General features: G+C 45.2%; 1 protein-coding gene across 1 annotated transcript; it reads right to left on the bottom strand.

The window, feature by feature from the left end:
- Positions 1-7,741: 7,741 nt before the first annotated feature.
- On the bottom strand, positions 7,742-8,134 carry LOC141505682 (endogenous retrovirus group K member 25 Pro protein-like). The gene has a single exon (XM_074211732.1). The coding sequence runs from the start codon at positions 8,132-8,134 to the stop codon at positions 7,742-7,744; it is 393 nt and encodes a 130-aa protein (XP_074067833.1).
- Positions 8,135-10,719: the final 2,585 nt, after the last annotated feature.

The following is a 10,719-nucleotide window of genomic DNA, read 5'->3' as shown; positions in this document are numbered from 1 at the left end:
AGACTTCCCATGTGAGTAATTTTTCACTGGTTTCTTCTTCTTACTTGGCATTGTAATCATCTTTATCTGTAAAGTAGCTTTCTATAGTGAGCACTCTTTTAGCTTTTTTGCTCATCTTGAAATGTCTCAGCTCTTATTCTGGATATATGATGTATAGACCCAAGCTTTTTATGCTAAGGCTGGGGTCTGATCCCTGGCTTGTAGTTGGCCAAGATATTGACTATCTAGTCCAGGCCTTGCCTTTGCAGAGATTTATTTCCTCCTTTATATCCAGGTTCTGTCTATGCAGTGGTTTGTTCTCAACCCAGTCCTATCTTTTGCCCCAGTATTCCCAGCGTTCAGACTTGATTTGGGGTTGATACCTTCCTGTTGACTTGCTATCTAGTTGCCAAGTTGTCAGGACCTGGACTGCACTGTGGCTAAAAGCCTCCCACTGTCTATCCTGCCTCAGTTGGCTTTGCTTCCTTTTTTCCCCCAAAATGGCAGACTTTCACTGAAGATCCTCCACAGTGTCTCCCACTGAAAACTTCTTTGAATCTTCTATTTTTCTTGGTGGAATCTGTAGCTTTATTGTCTATGCAGAGGTTTCATTTAGTTTTGATAGGGAAAAACTCTGAGAACATGTTAGCTTCACACCACCATCTTGGCTCCACCATGGAATTCCCCATTTTCTACTTCTACTTTTTTATATTAATTTACTTCCATATGTGTCATAAACTCTTAGAAGAATGTAAGCTTCTTTATTGTTTTATTTGTCTCTAATTGTGTTCTCTCACTTTCCATGCCTAGCACAGTGGCACTGAAACAATAGCTGCTTTGTACAAATGAATATGTGTGTGTATGTATATATATGAAAATATGTACACACAGACATATATAAAGTTATATAAATCAATTTAATTGAGTTACTTAGATTTAAAACCTTACAGTTCACAAACTCTTTATTTGCATAGTATCTAGATGTATGAATCAAACAAGAATTTGTATGAATCAAACAAGAATTTGAATGAATCAGTAATATTGAGAATAGACTGGTAATTTTCCTACTTTTTTAAAAATAATTTACAATCTTCAAGATGTCCACCATCATTTAGGAGGAAATCTGGTTTGGGTTTTATGGGATGAATAACTGTATGGTTCTAGTATTTAGTTTTCTCTATGAAATACAAGTAATAATTCTGTGTTCCTCTTTCTACTAGTGTGGCATCATCAGACAGGCAATCTCTCTGCTTATATTTATTGTGTCTAGTTTTCCCATTTCACTTTACATGAGTTCATTAAAGTCCTACAGAATTTTTGTTGAAACAATCCAGCTCATCATTTCTTATAGCACAATAGTATTCCATTGAAATCATATGGCACAACTTGCTCAACCACTCACCAAATAATGAACATCTCAAAATGTTCAATCCTCTGCCAGAACAAAAAGCATTAATAGTAATGTTTCAGGACAAATAGGCCCTTTTCTCTTTTCTCTGATCTCTTTGGAACATAGACCTAGTATTTGTATTACTGGGTAAAAGAGTATCCACAAATTTACAACCTTTGGACCATAGCTTCACGAAGAGTGCATCAGGGTGCCTATTTTCCTACATCCCTTCCAGCATTTGCTATTTTTATTTTCTGTCATGTTAGTCACTTTGGTAGGTATGGAGGGAAATATCAGATTTGTTTTAATTAAGGATTTTCTTAATCAGTAGTGATTTTTTTCCTGTGACTATTTGACAGTTTTGATTTTTTCTTTTTAAAACTGCTTGTTCATATTCTTATATAGTTTATTAACTGTGCAATAGCTCATATTTAAAAAAATACATTTGACACTATTTGAGAAATGAAGCCTTTATTAGAGAAGAGTTACAAATTTTCCAATGTCTTGTTTTCATTCTAATTTAGGTTGCCTTACTATTGTTTTTGAGAAAACCTTTCATTTCATGTAACCAACATTATTTTACTTTTTTTTTTTAACACATCTATCTCTTGTTGGTCATAAGCTTCCCCTAAATTTTTCCATGTTCCCTGAATTTACTTATTGTCACCCTTTAAATCTAAATCAGTCATTAGTAATGATCCCATTTTGTATGTGGTAGAAGCTGTTGGTATCTGCCTAATGTCTGCTAGACTGTTTTTGCAGATTTTGTGGGAGTTTTTGTCATATGTTGAACTCTTACCTCAAACAATTACATCTTGTATTTATAACGCACTAGATTGCTATGGTCTACTCTGCATTTACTACTCTGCATTCTGTACCTAATCTATTCTAACATTACCTCATGGTTTTTTATTGATTCTCTTAATATTCTTGATCTTTTGCTCATCCAAAGGAAATTTGTTACTATTTTTTTCTAGTTCTATGGAATTCTTCAGTAGTTTGATTGGTATAAACAATGAATAAGTAATTTAACTTAGACAATACCTTGATTATGTTGGTTTAGCCTATCTGTGAGCAATTAATATTACTTAATTGTTTTATTCTGTCTTTATTGTTGTGTAGAGGTTTTTAAGAAAGATTTTGTTTATTTTGAGTTTTACAATTTTCCCCCTAATCTTGCTTCCCTCCTCCCACCCCCACATAAAGCAGTCTGTTAGTCTTTACATTGTTTCCTTGGTCTACATTGATCTAAGTTGAATGTTATGAGACAGAAATCATATCCTTAAGGAAGAAAAATAAAGTACAACAAATAGCAAAATTGCATAGTAAGATAACAGTTTTTTTTTCCCCTAAGTTAAATGTAATAGTCTTTGTCCTTTGTTTAAAATCCACAATTCTTTCTCTGGATACAGATGGTATTCTCTATCACAGATAGACCAAAATTGTCCCTGTTTGTTGTACTGATGGAATGAGTAAGTCCATCAAGGTACATTATCACCCCCATGTGTTGTGGCTTGCTTCGTTGGGGCCCACACCAACAACCTTCCTCCAGGAGGGGACCTGAGAATAAGGAGTCAAGCCACTACTGCCTTATGCCTCCAGCTCAATTTTATTATTGCTTAGCTACATATATACTGTTAGGTCTTCTGGGCTAGAACAAAGAATGATGAGGTAATTGTTAGAAAGGTGCAAGCAATGTGTATACGCAGCTTCTTGCATTACAGGATAGGAGGGTACATTAGGGAGGAGATGATAAGGTACAGCTGTGTCTAGTGCCCTTGGACAGTGGGGCGGAATGTCCAGCTCCCAAGGACTCCAGCTCACCTTATCTCTCAGGGCGGCAAGCCAGCTCCTGAGACTGTCCAGGTGGTGGTTTACTTGGAGATGATTTGTGTCATGGCTGTTAGAATAGCCTGTATACCCACATCTCCCACCCTGTTTTTCATTTAGGACCTGGGGGGCCTGGATAGTCAAGGCAGAGCCGATGAGGGCTTTTGCAGCTCTGCACTGGTTAATCAAAGAACAGAGGAGGAGTAATAGACAAATAAGAATGAGAACCCCAAGAACAATTTTGGTTGGGGAAGTCCAGCTAAAAAAATCATGCAAGAGCATGTCTATGGAATCACTATCTAGTCTTAGTCAGATGACCGTGTCATTGAGGTCCAGGACCTTATATGTCATGTTGGCAAGCAGGGATTGCAAGTGGGAGTCCTACTGGGAGGAAAGCTGCCTATTGAGGAGAGTTTGAGCATGGGAAAGGTTTTTTACAGGGAATGGTGTCACACAAAAGGAGGTATATCTTGCACCACACATGGTCCTAATTTGCTGTTCTACAAAAGAGATTCGTTCATTAGTGAGGGCTAGCTGTTGGTTTAGGTTAAGGATAGCTCCTCTCAGGAGATTATTAACCTCATTTTGGTGGTGAAAGATTCCAGCCATTTGTCTGGCCGTGTGCTCTATATCCTCCGGCCATGGGGTGGTGGCAAGGGTGGTGACTATAGAGGTGGCTGCAGAAGCTATAAATGTAATAAGGGATGCTATGAGCAGGGCAAGTAGGCCAATGGCTCAGGATTCCCTGTGATAGATTGTAACTTGTTGAGTCCACCCATCAGTGGTCACAGGTATCCATAGATAACTGGGTGTACAGACCAGGACATGTGTGTCAGCATCAGGCAGGGTGTAGGAGTTAAGATAGCAAGAATTATTACTGGAGCGGTTCAGGATATCAGAGTGGTCAGGGGTCAGATTGGTAGCTACCCAGGAAAAATGGGGGTGTGAAACAGGCCTGACTGTGTAAAAATACTAATTTTTCTGGCTGTTATTGTAGGCTCAACCAGTGCTAGCTTGGACTGCCTAGGGTCCGTTTTTCCCCAAGTTCCATTATACCAGACAAGCCCTCTCATGAAAAAAAGAGGTCTAATGTCTGTGCAGGCTGAAGGGCCGCATAGAGGGACCTGAGACAGGGTGGTGTATTTTCTATATGGGGGGTCTATATCTCAATGGGGGTCCTCCAATCTCATCTAAATCAGAATAGATACTGAGCCGGGAACGGAAATGGAATACATAGGGGCCTCTGCATGGGGCCCAGGGGATCTGTGGGGACCAGAACCAGGAGGAATGTTCAACGTTAGGGAGAAAAGGGCAGGAAGGGGAGTGTGGAATTTGGGGTGGTCTAGTATTCTCAGGTCCATAGTACAGTGTTCTAAAATCCTTGGGCCAGCACACACCAGTACCATTGTATCCCCATAGACTTCCAGCTGGGAATCTTATGTCAGAAGAGTCAAAAGCAAAAAGGTCCCCTTGAAATGAGCAGGTTAGTGGGACCCAGTATGGGTGTGCAAAGGACCAGTTAAAGGTGAAACCAGCAGAATTGGAAATGTTAAGAGTCCCGGGAAACGGTGTGGCTGCTTGTACTTCCGGTGAGAGTGTGGGGAGACCCACAGTTCCACTACTGGCAAAGAGTGCAGGGAAGAGAGATGCATCATAACCTATGGGTAAAAGGATTGGGGGGGAAGGGATAAGTGCCCATTGGTGGGGTGGCCTGTACTTTGGGGGTATTCAGTAGGAACAGCATTGTAATGAGGAGCTGGTGAAGAGACAAGCGTCCTCTGGGTTTAAAGTCCATTGCTCTTTTTGCCAAGGTGAGCAGCTCATCCTGGAGCTCTATGGGAGGTTGGGGAAATTGCCTCCTCCCCCTCCATCCTCTGCGTCTTGGGTCTTGTCTACTGTTGTTCAGTGACATTCTCTGCATCATTTTGGTGAGGGCTGCGACGTGGGGCATCATCTAGAGAGGCAGGTCGGATCAAACAGTCAGGAATCCACAGTGGGGTAGTGCAATCTGTGGGAAAAACACAAGTAAACCCTCTCCCTTGTGTTAGAATAGGGTCAGTTCTGCTCCATTTATTAGAAAGAGGATCCGATCCTTCCAGTGAACCATGGGCAGAGGTGTGGGCGGGAAAAGGGCCCCCCCCCAGAGTTTAAAGGTGGGGGAAAACCCTTCAGAATCAAAAGTCAGGAAGTTCATAGTAAAGAGGGCCCTGTGCAGGGCAATTTTCGGGCCAGGCCAGTTGTGGACATCACTGTCTTTTCATTTTAGGAGAGTGTTCTTTAATGTGCCGTGAGTCTGTTCAACAATTGCCTGGCCTTGTGGGTTGCAAGGGATTCCTGTGACATGTTTAATTCTCCACTGGGAACAAAATGTGACAAAGGGGGAAGAGGTAAAGAAGGGGCTATTATCTGGTTTTATAGTGTGAGGGACCCCTAGGGTGCAGAAGGCAAACATCAAAGAAGTGACAACTGCTCTGGAAGTTTCAGAAGTCATGGCTTCAGCATAAAGAAAGTGAGAAAAAGTGTCAATACAAGTAAATATGTATTTGCGCTGGCAAAAAGGCACAAAATGAGTGACATCAGCCTGCCACAAAGAGTTGGGTCGGAGCCCGCGAGGGTTGACTCCTGTCCTAGTGAGTGGGCCGAGGGGTAAAAAGGGTGCACACTCACTGCAGTGTCAAGAGAGGTGTTTGCATGCCTCAATGGTTAAATCAGGGTAACAATGGTGAAGGGATGCTGGGGACAAATGAAACCTGTGGTGGAGCTCCTTTGCCTGTTGCAGGGGGTCAGAGGGGGTAGTTAACAAGATAAGATTGTTCACGAGACTGTTGCCTGCAAACAAGGGGCCTGGCAGCCCAGTATGTGAGCGGATGTGGGAGAGGAACCATGGTGCTGCTCTGCTGCGTAGAAGTGACTGGCAGGAATACATCAGAGCGGAGATGAGGTCGGCCTCTTCTGGGGGCAGGGATGCAAAGGGGAGGCTAGAAAGCGTCTGCACAGTGTAAGCACTGTCACTGAAAATGTTGATGGGATCAGAGGGGAAATGGACAAGGACCAAAGCTAGGGCCTGCAGTTCTCCCCATTGCACAGACTGGGTGTGAAGGTTCTTATGAGTGAACAAAACAGAGCCATTTTTGTAGATAACATTAGGCCAGGTGCTTTCTGTTTGCATTTGTAAAGGCTACATAAGCCTATGGAATGGGTTGAGGGGAGGGAAATGAGAAGAGGAGTGTGCTGACAGGGAGTGCTGAAATCCCCTTGAGGAGAGGGGAGGGTGGGTAATGGTTACCAAGAGACCCCGCAAAGCCCAGAAGTGCCAAAGCGAGATCAGGGGAGTCAGAAAAGCAGTGAGGGATATGGTGAAGGGGTATGGGGAGGACAAGTTCATCAGGGTCGGTTCCTAGATGAACTTTGGCAGCCTTCCAACCCTTTAGCATGAGATGAGCCAAGGACAACACCAGTGAGGCTATACGGGGAAGGGAAGACTGTGATAGGTGTACTCAAAGCAGGAGTGCACTCTGCCAGATGAGGGCAACGTGTGGAAAGACAATCAGGGAGAACGGTTTGTGAGGGTCCCTTTGTGAGTTGGTAGCTAGGCTAAAGCCGAGTTAACTTTGTCAATGGCTGCCACGGCCTCCCTGGTTAGTGCACGGGGGCTAGAGGGATCAGGGGAGCCTCTAAGGCAGTTGAAGAGAGGCTGCACGTCTTTACTGGAGACAGGCAGGGAGGGGTGAAGCCAGTTAATGTTCCCACAAATCTCCTGGAGGGAAGTAAGAGTGAGGGTCCTTGGAATGGTAATGACTGGCCTGCCTAAGAGGGCCGAGGAAGAATGTACTGTAAAGCCCAGGTAGGTAAATGTGGGGTGCCTCTGAATCTTATCCAGAGCTATTTTCAGGCCAAAATTAGAAAGGGTCTCTATAACCCAGGCCTCTATCGTCTTAAGGGTGGCCTGAGAGGGGTGGAACAATAATATATCGTCCATGTAGTGGATGCAGGTTAGATGTGGGTAGGAAAGGATGGGTTTGAGGGCTGCAACAACATAAGGCTGACAAAGGGTGGGACTATTTGCCATGCCCTGAGGCAGAACCACCCAATGAAAGCAGTCATTTGAAGATTCATAGTTTTTAGCGGGAATGGAAAAAGCAAAGCGGGGAGCATCCTAAGGATGCAGGGGAATGCTGTAAAAGCAGTCTTTAATGTCTATTACAAAAATGGGTTGGTTTTGGGGTATAGCCGATGGGTGAGGGAGACATGGCTGCAATGGGCCCATGGGGACCAGCCGGCTGTTGGGTCCCCAGAGGTCATGTAAGAGACAGTATTTTCCTGGTGTATTTTTTGGGATAACAAAAATCGGGGAGTTCCAGGGACTGATGGAATGAACAATGTGTCCCAAGGAAAGCTGCTCCGAGACAAGGAAGTGGAGAGCAGTCAATTTAATAGTAGGTAAAGGCCAAAGATCTGTCCATAAGGGGGTCTCATCCTTCCATTGCATTGGGGTAGGCAGGGGGCAAGGAGGGAAGGATGGCAGGGGGGGAGCAGTGGTCTCTAGAATTGGGGGTGACCGGTAGAGACATCAGTGGATATGTGGAGACCCATGTGTTTCTGGAGGTCCCTTCCCCAAATGACATGGGGAGCACCTGGTACCAGGAGGGGTCGGATGGATCCTGAATGAACTTCCCAGTCCTCCCATCGGAGGTCTCGGGATAGCAGCTGAGTGGATGTTTCCCCACAGACTCCCATGATGGTGGGTCCTTTTTCAGTGGGCCATTCACTGGGGGCCTGATCGGCAGGGATAACAGTGATGTCAGCTCCTGTGTCAATGACCCCAGTCCAGACTGACCCGGGCAATTTTAGGGACATTCTGAGCTGCCCGGGTTGAATGGGTGCTGTCCAGAGGATGTCGTTCCCTCTTAGGTGTGGGGCTGAGGGTTGCCCCATATCCTGTTTCCCAAGGGGGAAGGAGGAGGGAGAGCAAGATCCAAACGACAGTCTTTAGCCCAATGAAGGCCTTTCTTACATTTGTGGCAGGGTATCCTTGGCTTCCTTGTCTGTGAGCGCTGGGGCCCATGGCTGGGGGCAGCGCCAACGATTAGCACATTCTCATGCTAGGTGCCCATTCCCCCACATGCATAACATTTCCTGTCTTGGTTCCCTGTCTGTGCACTCTGAACTTGTATCTGCAAGGTCTCTAGTGCTTGGGCTAAGGCGGAGGCTTGATGGGTCATAGACCCCACATGCCAGCAGTCTAAAACCCAATCTTCTATGTGAGTGGATTTAGAAAGATCAGTCAGCCTCCGGCATTCCTGGGAGCAGCCTTCCTTAATGAGTTCTTTAGCAAGGGCATGGGCTGCTCCTGTGTGAGTGACTTTAAATTCAACAGCCTTTTGGACCCGAGCAATGAAATCAGAAAAGGGCTCTGTCCGTCCTTGGATGAGTTTGCTCAAGGGCTCTTTAGAGGGGCCTGATCGTGGTGTGCGACGCCAAGCTCGTAGTGCACAGAGCCTGACCTGATCAAAGTACTCTGGGGGTCCCTGGGACTGTATGTTTGTAGTACTAAAGATCCCTTCCCCTGCTAGCATGTCAAAGGTTAGCTGTACACCAGTGCGACTATTGTGCTCAGCCTGTTGTTCACATTCATCATAAAAGGCTGCCTTCCACATGAGAAAGTCTGCAGGGGTTAAAAGAGTCCCCATGAGTTGTTTATAGTCCCCTGGGCAATTAAGATCAATGCTCCAAGTGTCTTACATGCTTTGCAAGTAGGGGCTATTAAGGCCTTCCTCCCTGGTGACCTTCCTCATCCTTTCCAGCACCTTAGCATCTGTGGGATACCACCTTAAGGGTCTTTGTGGGGTAGGGTTAACTTTAACTGGGAAAGCCTGAGTGAAAGTTTCTGGCTTGGGGGAAAATGCACCCCAGCAGGAATCTCTCATCTGGCAGGCTTCCGTGAAGTCATTAGAAGGTGCTGAGGGGGAGGGGAAGCATCTTGATGTTTCAGGCCCCAGGGGTTATCATCAATGGGCTTGTCACGGATTTTACTGTGTGTCCAGGGTAGCTCTGGGGGAGAGTGTTGGGGGAGTTGGATCCAGTCATCTCCCCGAGACAACTCAGGGTAGAGACAAGGAGGCTTTGGGGGAAGTGGTTTGTCTGGCAGAGGATCCCGGGAGGGCTTAGGAGGAGGGGGGCAAGTAGATTTCTCATCAGTTTGAGTGCCCTCATTGTGGACCTCAGTGAGGTGGCACGGGCTTTCTGCTTTGGCCTTTTCTTCATCTAAAGCTGCCTGTAAAATATCTTGAGGCTTTTCCTCTCTCCCTGAAAGGCAGGCATGTATTGCAGTGACAATAGGATAGAAAGGCAGAGGGGGACCACGGACCTCAGCTCTGCGGACAAGTGTCAAAACACGTCCCCAAACATCAGGATCCAGGATGTGACTAGTTTCAATCCAGGGGGCCAAAGCCAAAACTGCCTGGAGTGTTATCTTTACATTCTTTTTCAGTGCATTTCAGGCAACGGGAACTTAGGAGTTATTTAAGAACCCGTACTTGCGTATCTTGGGAAGAAGGCGGAAGATTCCCCATTAGGATAAGGGACTACAGGGGGCTCTAATAGCCATGGGGCTGCTGTTTCGGGCTGGGGGGTGTCGAGAGACCAGCCCGAATGGGGCACTTACCTTGGCCAGCAAGGAGGAGTGCGAATCTGAAGAGCTCTTCAGAGGGGGATCCCGGGTTTCTATACAATTTGTTGTGGCTTGCTTCCTTGGGGCCCACACCAGCAACCTCCCTCCAGGAGGGGACTTGAGAATAAGGAGTCAAGCCACTACTGCCTTATGCCTCCAGCTCAATTTTATTATTGCTTAGCTATTACATATATACTGTTAGGTCTTCTGGGGTAGAACAAAGAATAATGAGGTAATTGTTAGGGGTGCAAGCGATGTGTATATGCAGTTTCTTGCATTACAGGGTAGGAGGGTACATTAGGGAGGAGATGATAAGGTACAGCTGTGTCTAGTGCCCTTGGACAGTGGGGCAGAATGTCCAGTTCCCAAGGACTCTGGCTCCCAAGGCCTCCAGCTTACCTTATCTCTCAGGGCGGCAAGCCAGCTCCTGAGACTGTCCAGGTGGCGGTTTACTAGGAGATGATTTGTGTCATGGCTGTTAGAATAGCCTGTGTACCCACACCCATGTTGCTATTAGGGTAAACAATGTTTTTCTGGTTCTGCTTATCTCTCTCAGCACCAGGTCGTACAAATCCATCCAGGTTTCCTTGAATTCCCACCCCTCCTGGTTTCTAATAGAACAATAGTGTTCCATGACATACATATACCACAATTTGTTAAGCCATTCCCCAATTGAAGGACATTTATTTAATTTCCAATATTTTACCACTACAAACAGGGTTGCTATGAATATTTTTATGCAAGTGATGTTTTTATCCTTTTTTCAGTAGTGGTGTTGCTAGATTAAAGGTATTGTTTTGTAGTCTGGTTCATATGGTATTTGCATTTCTCTTGGCTATTAGATTTTGAA

Source organism: Macrotis lagotis, chromosome 1 (genome assembly GCF_037893015.1).
Source record: "Macrotis lagotis isolate mMagLag1 chromosome 1, bilby.v1.9.chrom.fasta, whole genome shotgun sequence".
NCBI lineage: Eukaryota > Metazoa > Chordata > Mammalia > Peramelemorphia > Peramelidae > Macrotis > Macrotis lagotis.
Note: the sequence above shows the minus strand (reverse complement) of the source record. Positions and strands in the feature narration are given on the sequence as shown.

Excerpts from the sequence above, each read along its gene's own strand:
- LOC141505682 (XM_074211732.1), bottom strand. The coding sequence starts at position 8,134 with ATGGGGCAACCCTCAGCCCCACACCTAAGAGGGAACGACATCCTCTGG.